Source organism: Crocuta crocuta, unplaced genomic scaffold (assembly GCF_008692635.1).
Source record: "Crocuta crocuta isolate KB4526 unplaced genomic scaffold, BGI_CrCroc_1.0 scaffold197, whole genome shotgun sequence".
Lineage (NCBI taxonomy): Eukaryota > Metazoa > Chordata > Mammalia > Carnivora > Hyaenidae > Crocuta > Crocuta crocuta.
Window position 1 is genome coordinate 2,667,779 of NW_027532002.1, and position 26,029 is coordinate 2,693,807.

A 26,029-nucleotide genomic window follows, 5' to 3' on the forward strand; every position below is an offset into this window, starting at 1 on the left:
GGAGCACTTCATCTGCTTACCTTTATTACCGTTACAGATATAGTTGCATTAAAAAACCCCACCATCCTCCTATGTGCTGTTTGTCCCAGCTCTTCCTGTTCCAGTTTCTCTCTTTTCTTTCCTTCTTTCAGACTGCTTGAGTGATTTCATCATTCAGTTTTCCTTCTCTTTTGGTTTAGAAGTTATATACCTCTTCATTTCTATTATTTTACAACGGGTATTCTTGAAATCACAGCGTGCATTCTGGGTGTATCGATGTCTAATGTAATCTATGCTCTACTCTCATTCCAGGTAATTCAAGGAGCTTTAACTTAACTACATTTAGTTCTCTCCGGACATACGCTATTGTTATGTGTACAAATGATAATACTGAGTCACACCTCCTGGGAACCTCTTGAGGGGTCCCCTGAGCAGTTTGAAAACCATAAGACTAGACAGCCACGCCCCATCCACTTTAACATTCTATAAGCATAGAATTGCATTTCTAGAACGTTAACAGGACCAGCCCAGTTAATCCACTGTTGTGGATAATGCGTTTTAAAAATGCAATTGCAGAGCAATGAGGCATAGGTTCTTCAAGATTCCAAAAGCACAGAGGTGGGCGCCTAAACAGGGCTATCTCCTTTTAATCAAATACAATTACAAAGCTGTAGGGTGCACGAGTAGATCTGCATATAAAATGAGGTATATTCAGAGGATAAAAGAACTGAGGTTGCCAGCAGGTCTGTAGCTTACCTAAGATGATTCTAGAAGGACAGAGTGGCTCTATTTCCTGCTAAAAGGATCTTTGTTTTCCTGTTTCCTAGTGGCCCCTTTCCACACCATGCATGCAGAAGGAAAAAAGCAGTCATTTCTGCATATGTGCGTACAAAGTTGTTGCAGTGAGGAAGAAAGTTTATGTTGCACACTTGTTTGCTTTAAAAGGGATGGTTTTTTCCTCATGATTAATTTCAAATTAAAGCCATTAAAAAGGTGTTACCCCTTGCTTTCTGGAGAAAACATGGTGAGAGATGTTGCTTGGTGAAATCAAACTTCAATTAAATTATGCTTCACACCAACCCTGAAAGCAGAGAAGTTTTTACCATTCATGTTTAATTTAGTTCAGTAGAGTGGAGACACTTATTTCTATAGCGTGGCGAAATACATTGAGCACACCTACTCTTCTTATCCTAAATGTTCACCTGTGCCTGGAGCTATGTGATAACGTAACCACAGACCTCCTCTCGGTGTAAGAAGTGAGCGTATTTGTTTTATAAGCACCCTGCTGACCTCTCTGGCCCCACTTGGGCATCCAAAGCTACCGACACATCACCAAAGCTTGTCTTTTTTTCCCCAAGTGCTCAAACTGTATTTCTCAATAAGGAAATGATGTTTCTCTGACTTCATAGTGATAGATAGGGAAGTTCTAAAGGGCAAATGACTCAGTGTTGAGTCACCAAGTCACCAGTCCTGTGGGGAAAGGATTGCAAAAAGTCTGACTCCGTGGGTATAATTTAAACAATTTCAGTCTCAGAACCGTATCTATCAAGAACCCATAAGATCCTCTGCTCTAGTCTTATTCTGTTCCCATCCTACAGATTGGGGCAGTTGATATCCAAAGACATTACATGATTTGTCCAAGGTCATACCTTGGACATATAATTCCCAATGTTCTCATAATGTTTAAATCGTATTTCCCCAAGCTCAGCAGATACATTGAGATCAGGATTCCAGAATGCATACCATTCAATAGAAAGCAATAGAAAGCAAGTTTCATTTCATTTTCATTTTCCAAGGACAGCTGGCTGGCTCAGTCAGTTAAGCATCTGACTTTGGCCCAGCTCGTGATCTCGTGGTTCATGGGTTCTAGTTCCACATCAGGCTCTGTGCTGATAGCTTCAGAGCCTGTTTGGGATTCTCTCTCTCCCTCTATCTCTGCCAGCCCCCATTCACACTCTGCTTCTCACTTTCTTTCTCTCAAAAATAAAACATTCTCTCTCTCAAAAATAAAATAAAACATTAAAAACTTAAAGAATGTAAAGGTGGTTTATCTTGCAGCAATGTGTATCATTATCTTACTGATGTCCATCCTTCTCAGGGAATGAGATACACAGCATTTCAACAACTACAAAATAACATTCCCAGTTTCTAAAGAGCACACAGCCCCTTACTCCGCTCTCTCCTTCACTGTCAGACTCCATTGATAGATGAGGTAGACATCTAATGTCTTTTGCAGACCAGGACTTGACGGAGATTGAAAGCATCTGTCAGGAGAACCCAGGCCTCCTATTTTGCTATCCTGGACACCTGTCAGATTTTGCTCTGTTAATTGGCTTCCATGCAGGCAGAGATTTTAGCGATGATTCTGTGGATCTTTTGTGGTGCATCTTGATTTAGAGTGAAATGTTGAAAAGTACTTCCCAGCGACTCAAGGTGTTCAGGGTTGTTCACGTTTAGCTGATTGGACAGAAGGGGAGGCAGTCTCCAAAACTACTGTGTAGATATCAACTAGATTATTCAGGCCCCTCAATTCAGAGAATAATTTTCAGAGAGATAGTGACTGAGGAGTCTGATTTCTGCCTAAGGAGATGCTTTCCCTAAGGTCAGACAGAATCGATAAGAGAGTTTGCGGGAAAAAATGCCACTATGACCTTAAACATGCAGTTTCTGAGCTGACACCATAATGAGGAATGGAGTGCTATTAAAATATACTGCACATTTTAATGACTCCACTAGCAGTAGGCCAAGAAAAAAAAAAGACTTAAGCTCAGAATAATTCTGGGAAGGAGGATTTTGCCAAGGAGATTTTAATGTCAAGAATGTATGTGAGGCTAAAAATAAGGAGCTCACGCACATTCCAGAGCCGTGGGTGGGGATGTATATATAATCAAATTAAATTATGCCATTTCCACTTACGAAAAAATCTGATGGCAAAAATTGACTAGAAAACATTTAGTCATATTTCACTTGGATTATGCTTATAAATACCAAACTCCAGACTTGTCAAAATAAACCCCACCAGCACTTTCTGGCCGAGGTGCTAGATAGACAATGGCTGTGATATGCAAAAATGATACAGAGCTTATAGAATGGAGCCTAGAAAAGCCACAGGAATTCAGCTCCCAGCTAACAAGACGGTTCGTAGAAGAGGAAGAAGTGTCCTTGTGGTGTGAGGAACAGAGCCCAGAGTGGCCCAAACATTGAATGCAAAGGGAGGGGCCTTCAGAGAGCCTCAGATATGTGAGACCCAGGTCCCAACTCTCAAAGACGGGAAATCTGGGGCCCATGACTTTTTTAGTGTTATTTGTTTATCCCCATCAAAGAAAGCACCCTTCAATTTTAACCTTCCTCTGGAGGGCAAATATTGAGTTCTTTTGACAAATCATTTGTTGATACAACAGGACATGAGGTTGATTCCTGCCAACACACCCAGCTACAAACCAAGTCTATCTGCAGAGGAGACACAAAGTACCCATGACTGGAAATGAATTTGTTGGCATAAATATCTTCTGGGCTACAACTACTGAACTGCCAATCCAAAGATGGGGGGACAATCTAGGTTTTGACAAGTCTTTTATTTACATCTTAAGTTGTAACTAGAAGACTCTCATAGTACAACTATGCTTCTTTAGTCCCCTCTGCTTGCCCAAGCCTGGGCCCTGGGTCAGAGATGTCTCTGTCCATTGGGTTCTGGTGCTGAACAGTGGGAAGGAGGGCTGGAAGTCATGGGGAAGGAGGGAGCATTTGTCCTGGCTGACATGAATAGCTGGTGACTTCACATTGGCCAATACTTGCTGACACAGGCGAGGCACACTCAATTAGGCGAGGCACACTCATGAGCCCACTCATGTTTGCTTTGTGAAAAGGAGGAGAATGGAGAAATTAGTTCAGTTTCCATGCACATGCCCAAGGTGGAGACAGGGACCCAGCACAGCTTATGGGGCTGAGCTTAGCCATACCAGTGCCCCAGAGTCTAGATGAATTCTGGCTTGGATAGAACCTGCATCTCGTGCCTCTCCGTTCTCTCCCGGAATGTCATTCTGGAATCCCGTGATGTTTGCTGCCTAGAGAAAGAATAAATCAGGGAGGGAAAATAATTTGACCTGATGGAAAGGGAAGTAAGAAAGTTAAACCATAGCAGTTATGGAGGATATATTGATGACCAAATACTGTACTAAGCACTTTGCATGTAATATCCTTCCTTCCTTACCCATCATGCCCGATCTTCCTTCCCACTGGTCAGCACCAGAGCGCAGCGCACAGACACATCGCTGCTCAAAAGTAGGCACTGCTTTTAGTCCCATTTTATAGGTGAAGATTCTGACTTTTATGGAAGTTAAATACCTTGCTCAAGGTATTGAGTTTGTCCACATCTATTATCCATAGCTATTAATCAGCAATGGCAGGATTTGAACTGCGGCCACTAGCATCAAACCCAAGCCTTAAACCGCTTTACTATTTTATCTCCTATGGATTTCTCTACCTACTTTCTGTACCTCATGCAGTAAAACGGCTGAAAAAACAGCAAGATGGCTGAGTAGTTGTGGGGGGGATCTAATTTCAGCTTTGCTACTAATTTTTCAGATAACCTCAATAATGTTACTTAAGGTCCTGAGCCTTCGTTTGTTTATCTGTAAAATAGTAATAATGCTTTGGGTCCTGCTACCACCACAGCATTGCATTGAGACAATTTGTATAGAGAAACTTTGGACAAAAGAAAGCTCTTCTACATGCGACCTGATTAAGATGGTTGCTACAGCAGGTGATATGGTAATAGGAGAAGGAGCATGGACAATGGCCTGAGTTTGAATTTGTCACACTAGCAAGACCTTTCTGATCCTCAGGCATCTCATCTATACCTGCCAAGAAGCATTGAAAGAGAAGACACATGTCTGAGTCCGAGTACAAGAGACATCTGCATTGGCCCGGGCAGGAGTGAGCCTTACCCGCAGGGAAAACAGATGGAGCTGCTGAAAACACAGTAGATAAGTGGGTTGATGGCGCTATTCAAAGCCGGCAGGTTCTGAATGATCACAGAGGCATAGAAGCGCTCCTCAGTGTCTGGAAGGAGACTGAAATTGTCCAATATGTCGAAGAGGAAGTATGGACTCCAACAGCAGACGAAGGCTGGGGAGAAGGGAACCATTAGCACCACAGCAGACCAGAGCCAGGGGCCTTTCAGTGGCGGCCTCAACTGAAGCTCCAAATAGGAGGTTCCTTAGCACCTGGGACCTCTCAGAAGTATTTAGAACAGTGTGTGTGTTCACATTAACGTCATGTTTACTCACACACACACGTATACACACAGGCATACACATGCCACAGATACACTGTTAAAATTGAGGGAATTTCTTGGATCTTCTCTGTAAAGGGAGCATTTGATTTGATTGAAGGCTGATTTGTTGTCAGCCTTCATGGAAAGGTTAGGAATGGCTTGGCATGGTCTCAGCCTCTCATCCTGCATCGTATGGAAGGAAAACCAGCAAAACTCTTTGGCAACTCTATGAAAAAAACCCCAGAAGCACAGGAAGCCTTTTGACCAGATAGTGATTTCTGGTTTTAGTGTGTGGCAGGGGAAAGTTGTGTGCCTAATATTTCCAGAGCACAGTCTGGCCTCATCACAATGCTCTTAATTTTCTTTACCATTTCTAAGTCAGCCACTCCAGAAAACAGCTGCCCTCTACCCTTCTCCAAGTCATTGGTGCACGTGAGCCCCTGATTCTGTTTGTCTCCACATCATCAGAGGAAATGAGTGGTAAACAGAGATCCAGAGTATGATGGTTAACTTCATGTGTTACCTTGACTGGGTCAGGGGGTGCCCAGGTATTTGGGGAAACATTATTGCTGGGTGTTCCTGGATAAGATGAACATTTGAATGGGCAAACTAAGAAAAGGAGATCATTTTCTATGGTGGGAGTGGGACCCATTCAATCATGGAAGGCTTGAATAGAACAAAAGGCTGAGTGAGAGACGATTCGTGCTGTCTGCTTGACTATCTTCTAGTGGGACATTGTTCTTCTGCTGCCTTCACACTCAGACTCGGACTGGAACTACACCATGAGCTCTCCTGGGTCTGCAGATCCTGAGCCAATTTCTTATAATGATTCTCTTTACATACATGTCTTTCTCCTCACTCTCTGGAGAACTGAACTAATCCCCAAGTGCACAGAGGTAAACAATCTTAGGGCTGACAAATCACTGGGATGGGTCTTCCTGCTTTCTTGTCACACCCTCTCCACCTTCCTTTTCTCCCTTTCTCACCCATAGGACTTTCCTCAGAGAAGTCAGGCTTCACCATCTACTAGCAGGCTCCAACTTCCTTCTGAAACTGTTCAACGGACACGTGTTTGTTTCCCCAGACCTTGGCAATGTACTAAAGAGGAGCAATTGAAACACAAAGACCACCGAACCTTGTGGGTGTTGGTGGTTGAGCCCAGCATTGACCTAGAATAGTGGTTCTGGGGCATGGAGGGGCAAAATTGCCTCTTGGGAGGGCATTTTCAAAATGTGCATGCTTATGTATTTATGTGTTGAGGGGGTAAGGGGTCTGGTGTGCCCAGGGAAACCAGTCCTCCCCTGGGACCCAGGTCCCACACAGCCTTTGATTTATGTAGCAGAAAACTCTGTTTGTAATTTCCAGAACTCTGGAAACCTAACTCCATTTTATATATGAACACAAATATTTGTATTAAATAGTGAATCTTCTAGAAATGCAATTCTCTTGAAAAGGGAGGAAAGATACTTTCTTTAATTTGGAACTTGAGTAGGATTTGTTTACCTGCTCAGAAAATCAAGTCCCTGACAGCAATACTGCTTTATTTTCATGTCTTCATGAAAACACACCTGCATTGATTTTCCTTTGTAGCTGTTAATACATCTAGCTGACTACTTCATTATTCTCCTAGGGTAGCTGTGCCTAAGTATTTACATATTGCAATCTGCATGGTTTCATTATAAATTATTTTCTTTCTAGTCCTCCTTTATATTATTAAATATTGATCTTTTAAAACTTATGTTGGGTAAGTGGTATTAATTATACATTTCATTTCAGGTAAAGGGGCCTTGCAAAACATTTGTTATAGGAATGACTGATTTGGTCTGATTGGGCTGTTAACACGGGCTACCCATCTTGTGGGCATCTCTGCTCTTGGACTAAAGGACCCCCAAGACCTGAGCATATGGTTCTTGATTACAAATAATTATGCTGTCTCTGGCACACATGGATAACATATATTTCCCGACTCAACATCCATGGGAGGTATATCTGTGTTTCTGATTGTCTGGGAAGGCAAGAGAATCTTTGATCTAGTCTGTAAGCTACTGGGAAAGGAGTCTGAGCCCCCAGGGTTGTATATGCTTGCTTTATCCCCGGGTCAGCCTGCTGTGCTGTTCTGTGCCTCTGTTCTGCTGGCTGAGTCACACAGCATGTGGTCTGTTTGGCATTTTGCAGTTATGCCTCATAAAGGTGAGATGGACTGTTTTGGTGATCTGACACACAGCTAACACGAGAGGGTTGCTTTCTCAGAGCTCTCGGGAGCTGCAAGAGGACAGGGAGGGTAGTAGTTGAACTAAATAAAAAGGAAATAGCACGAATCCTTTTTCTTCCTGCATATCCTAATTCGTTTGTTCCCAGCAAATGTTTATGAAGCACCTAGTGTACATGGGATCTTATTTAAGGCTTTGGTGATAATAATATAAGGAACACAAAAGCAAAGGTCATTGCTTTCATGGATTTAGGCCAGTAGGGGATAGACAATATGCAGATCAATAGATATAATGTCATGCAGAAAAATACCACAGGGTAAGGACTGGCGGGGTGGGGGGGGGTGTTATTTAAAACTTGTGCAGGAGGCCTGGCTGATGAGATAGCACTGTTGGGAAGCAAAATGATGTGAGGGGGAAGGCAGACCACCGTATGGAGAAAGAGTCTTTCAGGTGGTGGAAACATGCAAGGTCCCCAAGGTGCAAACAAGTTGACATAGCGAAGAAATAGCAAGAAGACTAACTGAACTGGAAGAGAATGAGCAAGGGGGAGAGTGCTGTGAATGAGGCTGGAGACTAGCTGAGGGATAGATCACACATGGTAAAAACGTGGGGTTTTATTCCAATGTAATGGGAAGCCAGAGGTGGGTTTGCAAGGATAGTGAAGTTACCTGATTTACAATCTTGAAAGATCACATTGGCTGTTTTGCAGAAAAGCAAAAGACAAGACCAGTTCTAATGTTTCAGGTAGAGATTGGTGGAAGCTTTGACTAAGACAGGAGTTGTGTACATAGTGAAGAATGGTTGGGTTTGAGAACAATTTTGGAGGTAGAGCCTCCAGGCTAGTTATGTGGGATGTCAGAGAAATAGAATAATGACAGACAGATGGCGCTTATGTTTTTGATGTAGACACGGGGTGAAAGATGGTGTCATTTACTGAAATGGTGACAAATAGGGGGAAGAGTCACTCTGCAGGGAGAGAAGAACATGCCAAGACTTTGGGTTTGCCATGTTGAGTACAATGAATTCATTGGAAATACAAATCGAAATCGCAAGCAGAAATCATACGCATGATTTGTAAGCAAAGGAAGTGTTCTAAGAAGGAGAGCCTGATCATACGTTGCTTACAAGTCAAGATGAGGATTGAGAATCGACACTGGGCATTTTGGAGGTCTTGGTGACCTTGGTGAGGGTGGTTTCAGGAGTAACATGGCAGAGAGTAGATAGAAACAGACTCCAGAGAATGAGAGGTAAATGGTTGAAGAGTCATACAGAGCGGCGAAGCAGGTCTGTTCCGAAGAATTCACGGAGGGAGCTATTGTACGTTTATGTGCACATGATCCAGGTAAGGGGAGGCCTGTTGTGGAGGGAAGATACCTGGAGAAGCAAAATTCTTGAGAAGGCAGCAAGGAATGGGGTGCAGGGCTCCAGCCATCATTTTGGGCTTAGAAGGAAGCAGTGCTGGTTTGTTCACAGAAATAGGAGAAAAGACAGAGCACATTGCACAGAGGCAGATAGGTGAATGAATGTGAAGGTGGAAGGGCGAGGGAGTTCTATTCTGATATAGTATTTTCCTAGTGACATATGAAGCAAGGTCATTAGTTGAGAGGGCATAAGAGGGAGGAAGCTTTGATGGTTTGAGAATAACAAAGAATACACTCCAATCCGACTATGTGCTCTCAAAACACCTTTTTTCCCCCTAAGATGAAGTGACTTTGTTGGTCTTAGAAGTAAAGAGGAAAGAAAAGGAAAGGGAAGAAGACAAGATGGCTGCAGAGAAGGTAAAGTGACCATTAGGGAGAGATTTGTAGTGACTCTGCAATTAAATATCCAGAAGAGATGGAATGTTACTTCTTTCCTTACTTTGCTCATACGTGTCAGCTCCAGGGGAGAATAAGTCTTCGAGAATGCAGCTGGGTCAACTGGGCATGGTGAACATCATTCAGCTAGCTATGTCTGTTTTTTCTTTTCTTTTTTTTTTTTGTTAATTTAAATTCAAATTAGTTAACATATAGTATAGTAATGATTTCAGGTCAGCTAGTTTTGCCTTATGCAACTTTCTCCAAATTATCCATCCCGTGGTCTTGATGGGCAACTCTCGTCATACAGGGAGGGATCAGGAACCAATGTCTGCTCTTAAAGGAGATGAAGATGGACTGGCAAGTTCCACACATTCCTCTCCAATCGGACCAAGGTGGCAGTGTCTGCAGACAAATTCCTTTCTTGCATGGGCTCCCCACTGCCAGCTCCCAGGTACAAGTGTGCTTTTGGTCTCTTCATTTTTTCTTTATTTTTAGTTTTTTAAATTTTATTTATTTTTTATTCAATTTGATTTATTTTTTTTAAATTTGCATCCAAGTTAGTTAGCATATAGTACAACGATGATTTCAGGAGTAGGTTCCTTAATGCCCCTCACCCATTTAGCCCATCCCCCTTCCCCAGCCCCTCCAACAACCCTCTGTTTGTTCTCCACGTAAGTTTGCCTTTGGAATGTTCACACAGTTCTGCAACACTTTGCTCACCGAGAATGATGACAATGCTGTACTTGATGGCCTTGATTTTCGCCTTTGAGATGAGCCGTCGGTTGTAACTGGTGCACAGTTTTCCATCTGTAGATACAGAAGGGCAGTGGTGAAATGAAGTTATCTTTGCCAATAGGAACATCACAGGTTAGACCCACAGCTGTCACGGGACCACTTGTATCCACTCATCTCTTCCCAGGAGGACCTCCTGGACATTTTCAGAGTAAAGACGGCTTGGGGTTGGACACTGGAAACTGCTCAGTTTGCAACTTGATATAAATGCAAATGCATTGGGACCTCCAGATTCTCTGGAGTTATGGCTGAATGCTCTGAGTCAGTTGAGGCTGGAATTAGCCTTGTGACCCGGAATTGGCCAGGGGGCAATGCTAAGATACCCATCTAGTCACTTCAGCAACTTACGGCAAACCCACTTTCTTAGAATGGTTACCCCAAAGTAACTCATACATCTAACTCAGAACTCCACTCTCAACAAAATCCCGAGCCAAGGATATTAAAAATAAAACAAAGGGGCGCCTGAGTGGCTCAGTCGGTTAGGCGGCCGACTTTGGCTCAGGTCATGATCTCATGGTTTGTGGGTTTGAGCTCCGTTTCAGGCTCTGTGATGACAGCTCGGAGCCTGGAGCCTGCTTCCGATTCTGTGTCTCTTTCTCTCTCTGCCTTCACCTCGCTTGTGCTCTCTGTCTCTCTCCCTCTCGAAAAAGAAATAAACATTGAAAAATTAAAGCAAAACAAAGACAAAACAAACAAATTAAAACAAACAAACAAACAAACAAAAAACACCTGTCCCAACTAGGAGTCTGGATATAATTTAATTCTATGTGGGCTGTTATTTGATGGTAAACACATGCGGGATAAATATTAGAATCCACTAGAATATGAACTTGATGGAGGCAAAGACTTGGTTTTTTACACTCCTATATCCTCTAAGCTTAGTAAATGATTAATAAATATTTGTTGAATCAATCAATCTAAGCCTCTCTCTAGTTAAGAAGTAATGGTAAAATTAAAGTTGACGAGGGTGGACAGAGTTCAGAGTGATAGCTCTCAGTAAAAGGAGTGTTAAATGGCAAATGTGGGATTGGAGGTGTTGGACACAGCGTCCTTGATGCTGTGGAAGAGTTTTTATTGTCGGAGCTTCTGCCAGGCAATATGGCGCTTTTGTAAACTTTGGGAAAAGGCGCTCTTCCTCTGCACGCACACAGCCCTGTCCCAGTGTACCCTCAGCGAGGGAAGCACGGCTGGGATGCCAATCTCACACACCCCTGGCTGGATGCCACTGATTAGGTCTCAGTGGGTACAACCTTAGTAGTGGTCCAGGTCAAAAGCCTACCCAGGGCACCTGTAATATGGGGCAGGACAGTTATAGAAGCCAGTTTCTGTGCTTGCTTGTTCTCACTACATTGTTCAGGGTCACATTTGAAATTTATTGCAAACCCACGGAAACCGGTCTGAAGTTTACTTTTGCACTTCTTATTCTAGCCCCTCTCCAGTCCAGTCCAGCCCAATCCAACCAGCATAGCACAACTTTCATGAAATAAGGACCCCGCCACTATGCTGGGGGAGGCTGCGGGCCAGATGCAGAGATATCGAAGGTGGAGCTGGGGGTGGGAAAGACTCGTGAAACAGAGGGAGTCCTCAGTCGAGACATGGAAACAAGAAAATGTCGGATGTGTTTGGACCACGGTGGAGTCCCCTCACTTGGCTGGAGCCTGAAAGGATGTTGGCTTTGAGGGTGGGAAAAATTGAGGCCAAAATGGGGAGACCTAGAATGTCTTCATGAGGAGTCTGGGCTGAATTTCTGAGGCAGCCGCAAGCCATGGAAACTTCTAAGTCTTTTCACAGTGTGAGCATTTACTCGCTGGAGTGGACAAACTATTTTCAGGAATAATGGGAATAAGGGGCTCTTTTATGGGCAATAAGCTGAAATGCTGATTATAGTTGATTTTTTATTTCTTAATGTATACCTTGTAAGGCCACTCTCAGGTACTGTTAGGGCTTCCATTTATTCTGTGCATTTCACAGGACCACAGGGCTTCAGGGGTGTAAGGAAACAAATGCTTCAGAAGTATTTACAGCAGTGGATCTAAACTAGGGGCAATATTGCCCCCCAGGGTTACACTTAGCAATGTCTGGACACATTTTGGGTTGTCTCAATGTATGGGAGGCTGCTATCAGCCTCTAGTGTGTAGAGGCCAGGAATGCTGTTAAACATCTTAAGATGCAGAAGACAGAAAAAAAGAATTATCTAGTCCCACGTACTGGTAGTGCCAAGGTTGAAAAACCCCGATTTCCAAGGTGGTATCCTGGGAAGGATACAGGCCTCAAGGTCAGACCTGACTACACCTTCCAGCTCTACCAATTACCAGCTGTGTAACCTTAGGCAAAATGCTGACCATTCCCAGCCTCAGTTTCCCAATTTAAAACATGAGGCATAAAATGCCAAATTCAGAGGTTTGAATATTGAAATATAATAATGTATTTAAGATGGCAAGCCTATGCTGAGAATATAAATTCTCTTATTAATTGAGATGAATAAAGTTTTAACAGTATTTCAGGAGGAATCGGAACCACCTTTATGGAAATGAATAGAAGGTAATACTAGATTTAAAGAGTCTATTATACAATGTTGCTTTCAGCATATAGGAGTTATATACATCCAAAACTTATCCCGGAAAGATTTCACCCATGGGAGGCAAGTAAGAAATACAGCCGACCAAATTATGTCCTTTCAAAGTGTCCCGATTTGCTGGAGTAACAGCTGGCTTCGAAACAATATGGTGCTGAAGACTTAGTTGGTTGTTTTTTTTGTTTTTGTTTTTGTTTTTTGAAAAGTTCTTGAGCGTGACATTTGTGCCCTGAAATCGTTTCAAAATGGAAACTTGCAGTACTTTCCACAGGGCAGCTGGGTGACAATATAATCAGCTACCTGCCCTTTGATCTCCCAATGAGATCAGTGAAACGCGTCTTTAGTCTGACCACTCTAGGAAATGCAAAGCCTCCAGCTTTTAAAGATGGCTCTTCAAAGAGAGCTGAGCTACAAAATGCCAGTAATTCTCCTTTATTGGGAGATAAAAGGATTATTTCTACCCAGGCCTTGGCGCTGCTGGAGCAAAAAGCAGTTAAATTCAGCCATCACTGAACATTAGTAGCTGGGGTATCCTAGAGGCAGCAGGTCCATTAGATTCGGAACTGGAAGCAGCATGCTGCCTTAGGCAGTTTTGGTTCAAGCAAGCATCCCAGAATACCCCATACTGTAAATTCAGTCTCTAAGGGGCCAGTTCCTGCTCCTTGCTTCCCGCAGAGCCGCTGGGAACCCTTTGTTCTTATGAGCTGAGCGCTTGAAGGGGGAACAATTGGTTTATTGGGATTTGTAAATGAGATAGAATTTATTCCTGGCCGGAGGAAGGAGCCATCTATGGACTTATAATGAGTGCAGGTGATTTGTTTGTGACAAGGAAATCTACTGGTCGCTTTTTTCATTTATTAATCTTTTTCTCTCTATTTTATTTTATTTTGTTTTTAATTTACATCCAAGTTAGTTAGCAGATAGTGCAATAATGATTTCAGGAGTAGAATCCTGTGATTCATCCCCTACATAAACACCCAGTGCTCATCCCAACAAGTGTCCTCCTTAATGCCCCTTGCCCATTTAGCCCATCCCCCCACCCACAACCCTTCTAACAACCCTCAGTTTGTTCTTTGTATTTAAGAGTCTCTTATGTTTTGTCCCCCTCCTTGTTTTTATGGTATTTTTGCTCCCCTTCCCTTATATTCATCTGTTTTGTTTCTTAAAATCCACATATGAGTGAAGTCATATGATATTTATCTTTCTCTGACTAATTTCACTTAGCATAATACACTCTAGTTCCATCTGCATTGTTGCAAATGGTAAGATTTCATTCTTTTTGATTGCTGAGTAATACTCCATTATATATATAATATATATGTATTTTATACACACACACACACACATGCACACGCACACACCATCTCCTTTATTCATTCATCTATAGGTGGACATTTGGGCTGTTTCCATACTTTGGCTATTGTCGATAGCACTGCTATAAACATTGGGGTGCATGTGCCCCTTTGATACAGCACACATGTATCCTTTGGATAAATATCTAGTAGTACAATTGCTGGGTCATTGGGGAGTTCTATTTTTAATTTTTTGAGGAACCTCCACACTGTTTTCCAGAGTGGCTGCACCAGTTTGCATCCCCACCAGCAGTGCAAGAGGGTTCCTCTTTCTCTGCATCCTCGCCAATAGCTGTCATTGTCTGGGTTGTTAATTTTAGCCATTCTGACCGGTGGTGGTATCTCATAGTGGCTTCAGTTTGTGTTTCTCTGATGATGAGTAATGCTGAGCATTTTTTCATGTGTCTGTTAGCCATCTGGATGTCTTCTTTGGAAAAGTGCCTATTCATGTCTTTTGCCCATTTCTTCACTGGATTATTTGATTTTTGGGTATTGAGTTTGGGTATAAGTTCCTTATAGATTTTGGATACTAACCCTACATCTGATGTCATCTGCAAATATCTTCTCCCATTCCATCGGTTACCTTTTAGCTTTGCTAATTATTTCCTGTGTAGTGCAGAAGATTTTTATCTTGATGAGGTTGCAATAGTTTACTTTTCCTTTTGTTTTCCTTGGCTCCAGAGACGTGGTGAGTAACAAGTTGCTGTGGCCAAGGTCAAGGAGGTGGAACCAGGAATTCTGACAGACCTAAGATAATTCTGGCAGAGACAGGTTTACTGTCCATCAAATCGTTTTCTTTTCAGCATGGTGTAGTCATATGACTAAGTTCTACCTATGGGAATATGGGAAGAATCCATATACACTACTCTCAGATCTGGCTCAGATAAACCATCTGAATATTCCTCCTCCTCTCCCTTCCTCACACCCCTGACTGTTGGGTTTCTGAATTGAAACCATCTGCTTGAGTTTCTGAATGACTGTGTGGAACAGTGCCCTTCCCTTTGACCTTTACTGTCAATTGGACTTTAATTAAACAAGAAACACAGTTCCACTTTCTTAAGGCTACTATATTTGGGGGTTTCTTTGGCATAGCAGCTATAGTTTCCTTAAATGAAGAAGAAATTGGCATCTCATATGCAATGCTATCATAACAAAAATCTAAAATATGTGACATTAGCCTAGGGGACAGGCAGCAGGTAAGGAAACTGATATTAGAAACTGGGACACTAGAGACCCATTTGCTACAACCTTCACGTATGATGCCTGGTGAAGTCAAATTGTGTGCCTACTGAGCCCAGAGCCCATGAGACAGGTTGGTGTAGGAGTCACGGTTCTCCAGAAAACAGAACCAATAGCAAATACATAGAAGAGGAAATGTATTATAGGAGGCTGGCTCATAAAATTATGGAGGCTGAGAAGTCCCACAATTTGCTGTCTGTGATCTGGAGAACCAGGAAAGCTGGTGGTATAATTAAGTCCAAGTCCAAGGAATGAGAATCAGGGGGGATGACAGTGTAAGTCTGAGCTCAGTGGCTGGAGAATCAGGCAGTTGTGTAAATCCTGGTCCCAGGCCCAAGAAGCAGGAGCACTGATGTCTAGAACATGGATGTTCCAGCCCAAGCAAATTCACCCTTTCTTTGCCTTTTTATTCTATTCAGGCCCTCAGAAGATTGGATGATGCCCATGCACATTGGTGAAAACATTTTCTTTGTTTAGTTTACCACTTCAAATGCTTCCCAAAGTGCCTTCCAGACACACCCAGAAATGGTGTTTCGCCCACTATCTGGGCATCCCTTAGCCCATTCAAGTTGACACATAAAATTAACCATCACAATTGGTAAGCAGAATCTTAATAGTGTGTGTTGATTGCTACCAGCTGTGTTTAGCAAGGTATTAGAAAAAATAGATGAACTCCGACGAGAGTTGGTTGGTAAAAACGAAAGGAAGTTAAAGAAAGTCTTACAATTTGAGATTTCAAAGAGTTGCAAGCATCAATTGCTTCCAGTCCCTAATAGTAACAGATATGTACTTTACCTGACCCAGTACAAAAGGAAAATGTGAGCAGAGCATTAAAGCAAATGTGTACAACTTCTAAGTGTGCAAGGCTTATGCCAACGAAGTTCACCCTCATCCTCAAGTTAAAACACTGAGAAGTTTTAAGCAGCAAAGGCCCATTTAGAATCATTCCCAAGGCAAAGATCAGACAAGGATGTGGCCTCCCTACTATTGTTTCAGGTGGCTTCAACCTAGCTTCCATTAAGTTAAAGATAGGGATTGCATGAGGAAGCAAAGAAATAAGTCAGACCTGACAATTCTATTAAGAAAGACTTTTTGGACATGATTGTTGGCATATGAAACTGACTGATAGCAAATAGATCAGAAATCCACTAAGTTTTTGAGGAATGATATTGCCAAATAAACCATGGCTTTATCTTTTTCAACACTTATTTATTTATTTATTTTAAATGTTTTTATTTATTTCTGAGAGAGAGAGACAGCGTGAACAGGGGAGGGTCAGAGAGAGAAGGAGACACAGAATCCGACACAGGTTCCAGGCTCTGAGCTGGCAGCACAGGGCCCGACATGGGGCTCGAATCCACGAACTGTGAGATCATGACCTGAGCCAAAGTTGGAAGCTTAACCGACTGAGCCACCCAGGCGCCCCTCTTTTTCGACACTTTAAAAGATCAAACGGTATATGGCTCTTGAGTGGCTCAGTAGGTTAAGTGCCCAACTCTTGGTTTCGGGTCATTTCATGACTTTAGGTTTGTGAGATTAAGCCCCAAATCAGGCTCTTGGCTTAAAGCATGGAGTCGGTTTAGGATTCCTTCTCTCCCTGCCACTCCCCCGGCCTCACTCTCTTTCTCTCTCAAAATAAATAAATGTAAAAAATTAAATAAATAAGTAAAGATCAGATGTTAAAATTTTTATTAATCCTGTGGGTAGAAGAAAATTTTACCCAACCGAGGTTTAAATGTGCACTTTCCTAATTATCTGTGAGGTTGAGAATCTTATTTTTGACCATTCCTCAATTCTCTTCTGTGAAATGCCTGTTTATATCTTGCTCATTTTTTTCTATTTATCTTTTGTTGTTGTGGCTATATTTTTTTTAATTGAAGTATAATTTACACACAGTGTTATAGTAGTTTCAAGTGAACAACATATTGATTCAACAATTCTATACATTACTCAGTGCTCATCACGATAAGTGTAGTTACCAACTGTCACTATATGATGTTATTAGGTTAGTATTAATTATATTCCCTATGCTGTAATTTTCATCTCTGTAACTGATTTATTTCATTCAGTTTTAAAAAGCTCTTTTTTAAACTGATTTTTAGGTGTTCTTCATATATTGTAGATACTAATCTTTCCCAGGTGTGTGTTGCAAATGTCTCCCACTTTGTAGCTCAACTATTTAAATAACTTTTTAAACAAATCAAATTGATCTATCGTTTCTTTTGTGACTTAACATATTTTGGATCTTGTTTAAGAAATCCTTCCTTATCCCAATGTCATAAAGGTATCACCCTACATTTTCTTTTAAAAGTTTTACATATTGTGAAAATAAAGGAAACCTACTTAAGATGGAATCGCCAAGCCCTGCAGGGGACGCTCACATGCACATACCGCTCCTTGCAGCTGCCTAACGAACAGAATGCAGAAACAGAATCATTTTGACAAGGGAAGGCACTTTGCACATAGAATTTAATTCCTACCACTAAGAAAAGTAAGAAGGGGTGCCTGGGTGGCTCAGTCCATTATGCATTCAACTTCAGCTCAGGTCATGATCTCATGGTTTGTGGGTTCAAGCCCCGCGTCCAGCTCTGTGCTGACAGCTCAGAGCCTGGAGCCTGCTTAGGATTTTGTGTCTCCCTCTCTGCTGCTCCCTCACTTACACTCTGTCTCTCCAAAATGAATAAACATAAAAAAAAATAAAGAAAAAAAGAAAAGTAAGGAAGACCCCTCCCTCCCTGCCCCAGCCACAAAGCACCAACCACCCACCTGCTGCCAATGAGAAACCACCGCGACCTGGAACTGCTTCTGGTTCTTCTCCAATGGACTTGTGTTCAGAACAGCCCACCCTGGCGTCCTCCTAAAACCTAATAAAATCTCATCTTCCCTTTGTCTCTTTGAACTTGCCTGAGGTTCATCATAACTTGCCTGTCCCGAATTGCAATTTTTCTGCTATTCATAAATAAACTCATTTTTTACTTAAATGCTCTGTTTAAAGTTAACACAGTTTAAGTCTCCAATTCACCTGGAATTTGTGTATTCTTATAAATTGAGGTAATGACCTAATTTTATTTCTTTTCCTATGATCTTATGACATATATAAAATTCTCATATATGTGTAGATTCTGTTTTGGGATTGTTTTATTTTCCATTTCTCTGTTGTATTGTGTCAATACTACACCCGATTAATCACTCTGACTTTATGATAAATGTTAATATTTAATACAGTAACATCCCCCCCCCCACTTTGTTCTAGTTCTCCAGGAGTCTCTTGGCTATTCTTGGCTCCTGGAATTTCCACATATATTTTAAAATTGGTTTGTCAAGCTCAATAAAATGTCTCATTTTAATTTCAACAGGAATTGCATTAATCTGTAGACTGTCGGGGAGAATTGACACCTCTAGGCTATTGAATCTTCCTACCCATGAACTTGTTATAAGCTTCATTTATTTATATATTTATACTTCTTTTGCATGAAGTTCTTTAAGTCTTTTGCTAAATGTAGTTATTTGTGGAGAAGCATTTTACCTACATTTACTGATGAAAAAAGGTACTGAGAGCAGTTAATGAGTTTATCTTCAATTCATTTAGCTAGAAACGAATTAAGACTCTAACCCAGTTCCTTATCCAAAGCTTTTTTCTCCACCTCCTTGTGCCTCATTTAATTTGAAACATGCAATTTGGATGTAGCATGGATTGTATCACATCTTCCAAGCTACAATGACCAGACGCAGTTCTATGTAGATATGTTACTTGTCCATTCTGTGGCTTCACCTCCCATATCTCATCTCCTGTCCTTATGCAGTTAAATATTCAATTTTACAGAAGTAGATACCCCTGGACATCAAGAGCATGTTGTTTATGAAAGATAACCTACAAGGTTGAGAATTGAAAATCTTATCTCTTCTACCTCTTGCCTCCTATACCTGTTTGTGGGAAATTAGTTAGATCATTTATTAAATATCTTTCTTATTTTCCGTCAGCCTTTGAGGGGAACAAAACAGACATATTTTCCAGCAAGAAGAGTGGTTCATAAATGAGTGATAGACTGAACTTTGCAACCTGTATTGACAAAGTGTGCCTCTGTTCACACTAATTGAGGCTGATGTCCCTTTGTTGATGAGCAATAATCCTGGCATGCAAACAACACTGGAGATCTATTTACCAGCCAATTCCATAGCTTTTTGGCTGTAATGACAAATAGAAAATCATGGGGCACCTGGGTGGCTCAGTCTGTTAAACGGCTGACTCCTGATTTCACCTCAGGTCATGACCTTGTGATTTGTGAGATGAAGCCCCATGTCAGACTCTATGCTGACAGTATGGAGTCGGCTTGGGATTCTCTCCCTTCTTCTCTCTCTGCCCCTCCCCTGCTCACTCTCTGGCTCTCCCCAAAAATAAAGAAATAAACTTAAAAAAAAAAAGAAAATCTGGTGAGTTCCATTATGAATCAGATAGAGCATAGGAGCTTTTGATACTACTCTCTGCTCCTCATTCCAGAAGGTGCTCACTGGTGGCGATATGGATAACTAAAAAAAAACTTAATGGAGATGTAAACTTGTATTAAGGAATAAAAAGTGACTGTCACCACTTCTACCTTTGGGGAAGGGTAATGGCATACTGTATGTCAGTGTATATAGTGCCTCTTTGAGGCATTATACTATTTCAGAGACTGGAGGACGAGGAAAGCCAAGAATTAAGGGACTGGAAAATCTAGTAGCAAGGAGATACAGGGACTCTGGAGAGACATAGCGCCCAACCACAGTGGTGAAAGGCCTGATGAGGAGGGGAGGGGTGGAGCAGCTGGTGAGATGGAGAAACCGTTCATCACCTCAAACCTCCAGCAACATTTGCTCTGTTTCCTCTTGTGAGTGATGAACTTGAGGAAAATGATGTGGATTCCATGCCTGCTGGACCAGGAGCAAGAAATAGAAGAACCTACAAGACGAGTCAGTGATATGAGAGCTTAGAGGCCCAGGCAGGGAGGACACGCCAGCCTCCTGGAACTGGCAAGAATCACAAGACGGGGGTTTAGACCAACCGGATTTAAATCTGAAAGCACAGGAAGACCTCAGCCTACCTAAATAAAATGGAACCCTGCACCAGTAGGGGCCATCTCTTAGATATTAAACACTTTAAAACAAAACACTTATAGGAGCTAAGACAAGAATAGCACTCTGAAGGCAAAAGCCTTGCCAAAGAGCCTGAGTTGGGTTTTTTAATGAAGAAAAATATTTTGTTTTCACTTTGAGATTCTTCTTCTTCTTCTCCTCCTTCTCCTTCTCCTTCTCCTTCTCCTCCTCCTCCTTCTCCTTCTTTTCTTGGATAGGCTGTATGTCCAGGGCGGAGCCTAATGTGGGGCTGGAACTCATGACCCTGAGATCAAAACCTGAGCTGAGATCAAGAGTTGGGCATTTTAACTGACTGAGCCACCCAGGCCCCCCTGAGTATTTTTTAAAGTCATTTACCACCTCCCTTTCTGGAGTGTCCTTCCCTCCACGAGGAGCTTGATACGGGGGAGAGCACATAGGCTTTGTGGTCAATCATATGGGCTTAACCTGCACGCCTGTCTTCTATTTGTAAAAGAGAAATGATGATGCCACCTGGCAGCACTGGGCAAGGATTCAAGAAGATAACATGGAAAGAATGTGACCGGCAGTAGATGCTCTGCCTGTCCCGCCGTCTTGTCAGTTTGTGTTGACAGACTCAATAAGCAAATGGATCATGGCGAGATCAAATATCAGAACAGAACTCTGACCCACGCTCTGCAGCAGCAAGGCCAGGAAACCAGTCCATTATCTACAGTAAGCAGACCAGAAAGCCACCCTACTATGCACACATCAGCCCTGCAGGAAGCCAGACCTGTATCTCTATTACGCGGTCCAGTAAGACCTGTAACAATCTACCCCAAATGGCCAACGTTTGATTAATGACAGGCAGCTTCTTTAGTTTTTTCCCTGATTTCAACTTGAAACCAACCAGAAAAAGCCAAACACACACTCCTAACCAAGCAGACGGGATGGCATGCTTCTACTTAACCCTACCTGCAGCTTCCCAGGCCAATAACCACCAACCAGGGCACACCTGAAATCTTCCCTTTTTCCACTATAAAGCTTTCCAACTCTACTGCCTGCTTTTGAGTTTCTGCCAAAATGTAGGTAATGGTGGCTGACTCCCTTGCTATGTATGGCTCTTTTGCAAGCTCTGGATAAATAGTGTTTGTCTACTCTCATTCGGTTGGTCTTCAATTACTTCCACAGTGTCTTTTTCCCCCCAATTCTCTCTCTGTATGGACTAAGTGTATGTGTCCTCCCCAAATCCATATGTTGAAACCCTAAGTCCCAACATGATGGTATTTAGAGATTGGGCCCCTGGGAGGTGATCAGAGTTAGATGAGGTCATGGGCAAAGAGCCCTCAGAATGGGATTTGTGCCTTTATAAGAAGAGAAATGAGGGGCACCTGGGTGGCTTAGTCGGTTAAGCGTCCAACTTTCGCTTAGGTCATGATCTCGCGGTTCGTGAGTTCGAGCCCCACGTCGGGCTCTGTGCTGACTGCCAGCTCAGAGCCTGGAGCTTATTTCAGAGTCTGTGTCTCCCTCTCTCTCTGACCCTCCCCTGCTCACGCTCTCTCTCTCTCTCCTAGAAATAAATAAAAATATTATAAAGAAAAAAAAGAGAAATGAGAGCACGCACTCCGTCTCTCTCAATCTCCTGTCTCATATGAAGACACAGCAAGGAGGAAGTAGCAGCCATCTGCAAACCAGGAAGAGAGCTCTCTCCGGGAACACAATCAAGTGGCACCTTGACCTTGGACTTCCCAGCCTCCAGAAGTATGATAAAATAAATTTCTGTTGTTTAAGTACTTTGTTAAGGCAGGCTGAACAGACTAAAATATCCCCCCTTTTACTTTGTCCCCTTCAAACCCAAAGTTCTGGACCTTCCAAAACGCTCTGGTCCCACCGCACTTGACCTGTCCACTGTCAGCCAGGTCTAAAGTGGCGCCTTGATCTGTATATGCTTGTACAGTGCACCTTACTCAATCCAGGCTACAAGTGTACTACTGCTGGGTCCTACTGGAGATAGTACCTTAAGGAAAAAGGACTGACTCCGTTGGTTTGAATTTCAGGCATCATGGAAGCCTCAGAAGAAAGATATCTCAGGGGAGGCAGAGGCACTTTTTCTATCTCTCATATCTCATATCTTTCCATCTCAGCCTCTGGGAGCTTCCTTATTGCTTGTAGCTTCTAGATCCTACTTATATATCCAGATATAGCTGATCTTGGTCATTACTCATTCACTGAGAATGTAAGTTTTGCATGTTTAAGGATTCATTGATTTAAGATCTCTATCTATCTATCTATCTATCTATCTATCTATCTATCTATCTATCATCTGCACAGTTTCATCATTCGGTCTTTCAGGGTTCAAGTATAAAGTTACTCAGAGAAGAACATGAAAGTATACTTTTTTTGTGGGGGCTTAAAAAAAAAAGGGATACCTCATATACACAGCTAGCATAATGATGGATGTTTACTCAGGCTAAAGGGCCAGTGGGCTATTACTTTATATTATAAAACATATGTAATTGTGGAAAATTTTAGCTCCTGGATAAGAAAAAAAAAAAGAAGGAAGGAAGAAAAGAAAGAAGATAAAATTCTACGACTCAGAGATAATTACTGCAGCATTTAGTGTTTGCCCTTCCTGACATTTTCAATCATCTACCTATCATCTATCTATCTATCCATCTATCCTACTAGCTATCATCTATCTGTACATGCACATGCATATTCTATTTATTAGAGATTTATATACTTACAAAAGGGATTTTTGCATCATATCACATTCTTCTTCTTAATCTAATACATAATAGACACCTTTCTAAGGCAATAATTATACTACACAATACTTTTTATAGCTGTAGTATTTCATTGTATGTCTATATAATTATTATACTTGATCCTTCATTGCATATAAGGAACTTTTTCCATTTTTCCTGATTATAAACAATGATTCTTATCTCTCTTTTCCTTTCTCTCTCTCTCTTTGATTTATACCCTTAATAAAAATGTATTTCCTTGTGGCATATGAGGTAGAAATACAGCTGTATTTATTTCCAAATAAATCATCTCAACAACACTAATTACTGAACAATCTCTATTACTCTATCACTTTGAAACACTTCATCGTACCCTAATTTCCTAAAGTTTCCTTTAGAGTTTCTGTTCTGTTCTATTCCCATTTATGTAATTCTATGATAGAGATACCTTATTTCAACAGTTACAGTATTTTAATGTATTTATCTGATATCTGATAGAGGAAGGATATCTTTCTCCATTTTTTTTTTCAGACAAACATTCTGACTTTTGACCAAAGTCACTCACAATAAATGAAATGAATGCCTTTGTGTTTATTCTTTCTGATTGCTCTTGTTCTTCTAGAAAAGCCAGGGGGCAGAGACTAGACTGGCGTGAGGGAGTCTGTGTGGAGGATCTGCATGGAGGCCAGAATGAGCCACAAGCTGAATGATACGTATTTCATGGACAGAAAATTTCCAAGCAGCCTGCACACACCTCTGGGTTACTCTCGTCAATCACTGTGGGTGTCAGCTGCCTATAACTGTGTCTCCCACTGGATAAGAGGCTGCTAAACCTGGATGCACATTACAATCATCCGAAGAGCTTTTGCAAAGTAATGATGCCAGACCTCATTCCAAACAGGTGCGTCGGAATCTCTCAGGCAGTGGTGTCTGGGTATCGGTGCATTTGAACAGCTCCCCAGGCAGCACCATTGTGCAGCCAGAGCTGAAGCCCAGTGCATGAGGACAGGCTTCTCCTCGTGTGGAACCATGCCACTTACTCACCTGGCATTCCCGTCCTCTGTAGCGCTGCTGACACGTGGTGAACACAGCAGAAATGAACTGAATTCAGATGAAGACACTAAAGCTTCTGCGTCTCTACCAATTCTTCTAGACAGAGGGACACAGATTATCAGTGCCCACTTGGGGATCTGTGTGACTTTCTCACTGCAGGAAGTAGCTTCAAGAGGGAGGAAGATGAGTGTGGTCTCTGTCCAGTAGAGGTACTGACCTAAGGTCTGAAAAGAGGTAGACTTAGAGACCGTTTAGTCTGTCCCTTTATTTTAACCTCTTGAAGGCCAGAGAGGTTAGCACACGGTGGCACAGCTCTTAGTGGCACATCTGGAACAGAAAACCAGCTCTTCACAGCCTAGGTATCTGCATTCTAGCTTGCTGTCCTTGTGTGAGTGCGTGCAGGTGAGTATGTAGATGTGGGCGTGTATGAGCGTATAAGTGTGCGTGTGACAGATTGGGTGTGTGAACGGGTGCGTGTGTGTGTGTGTGTGTGTACAAGGAACGGGGAGATGGGGGGAGCCTGAGGAGAGAGCTAGTTGCATTATATTAAATGGAAAACCAGGAGCCCTTGGCCCTCTCTTTCTGGCACGTGGTTCACTGAGTCCTCTCTGGGTTGGTCTCCATCAGGTCCAGTAATATTTGCCTTCAGCTCCCGGCGCCTGCCATGGGGGAGGGGCTCTGCATTAAGGTTGCCTGCAGCAGGATCTGGGAAAGGGATGTAGCGGGTGGTCTCAGGCTCATTCTGGGGAGAAACTGACCATTCTTTGCCTGGCTTCGGGTCCAGGAGTGTTCTGTGGATAGACGGCAGTTTTCTCCATCTGTGAATTCAAGCCAGATAGAAATGTCTATGCTCGTGTTTCACTGAATGTGTGCTCCTTGGACAGCTGTCTTTTCACCCCACTGTCCTTCAGGAGGTGGCTCTTTGTCAGGTCTAAGACACTAGGGGGACCTTTGGATCCTGTCACCCAAAGTCCCTCCTTCCTTCTTTGAGTTTTCAGGGAGGCCACAGGGAAGAGACAGTACCTGCGGGGAGAGCCTTTGGTGGGTCAGCTCTGCCTGCTGAGTCCTGAGAGAATAATGCACACTTGTATTCAGGCAAAGCCCAAGCTCATATTTGCTAGGAAAGAAAAAAAAAACTACAGAAGCAAAATTACCCAAGAGTTGGGTCATTCTGATTACAGACTTACCCGAGCAGTTGGAGATCACTGTCTCATGGACTTTGCTCTTAATCCAAATGGTTCGGATCACAATGGCATAGATGACACTGTGGAAAGGACCAGACGTAACATTAACACGGCTGGTGGGCTCCTACAGTGAGGACACAGATAGAGGAGCACTCCCAGTGGCCAGAGTGTGAGGGGTGAGGGGAAGGGTCTCTACACCAGGCCTGGTCCCTATCCTTGCTGATGGTGCTCCCAGCAGATGACAGGTACCTCTTTTTCAACTGAGGAGGTTAGGACTTGGTGAAGGGAAATGGTTTCTCAAGATAACTCAGGAGGCCAGAGGTAGAGCTGAAGTAGAGCTGAGATTAGAATCCAAACACTGGTTTGGAGTCAGAAAGATTTATATTTGTAACCAGCTTTACTATGTGCTGGTTGTTTGACCTTGACCTTAGACACTCTTTGTTTTCAATTTTTTTTAATACTCATTTTTGAGAAACAGAGAAACAGAGTGTTGNTCGAACCCAATGAACCGTGAGATGATGACCTGAGCCGAGGTCAGACATTCAACTAACTGAGCCACCCAGGCACCCCTGACCTTAGACACTCTTTAATGTGGCCCCATGATTCTTGTCTCTGGTATTCATGCCTTTGTGAGATCCCCTCCCATTGAGTGCGGTGAGAACTGTGACTTCTAATCCGTGCATTGGGCCGAAGGTGATAAATGTCCGTGATTGCATACGAGTGTAGTGCCTGTCTTGCTAGTGTCTCTCTTTGTTTC

The 26,029-nt window shown here is 42.5% G+C and overlaps 1 protein-coding gene across 2 annotated transcripts in view; it reads right to left on the reverse strand.

Annotated features, from left to right (window-relative positions):
• Positions 1–3,637: 3,637 nt before the first annotated feature.
• NPSR1 (neuropeptide S receptor 1) overlaps positions 3,638–26,029 on the reverse strand; it is a 147,447-nt gene continuing 125,055 nt past the window's right edge. For both annotated transcript variants that reach the window (XM_077775393.1, XM_077775392.1), the window contains 4 exons: positions 25,276–25,352; positions 9,984–10,070; positions 4,926–5,106; positions 3,638–4,043 (listed from right to left, as the gene is read on the reverse strand). In XM_077775393.1, the coding sequence (XP_077631519.1) occupies positions 3,953–4,043; positions 4,926–5,106; positions 9,984–10,070; positions 25,276–25,352 (436 nt within the window). In that variant the 3' untranslated portion in view covers positions 3,638–3,952. The remainder of the gene's footprint in view (positions 4,044–4,925; positions 5,107–9,983; positions 10,071–25,275; positions 25,353–26,029) is intronic.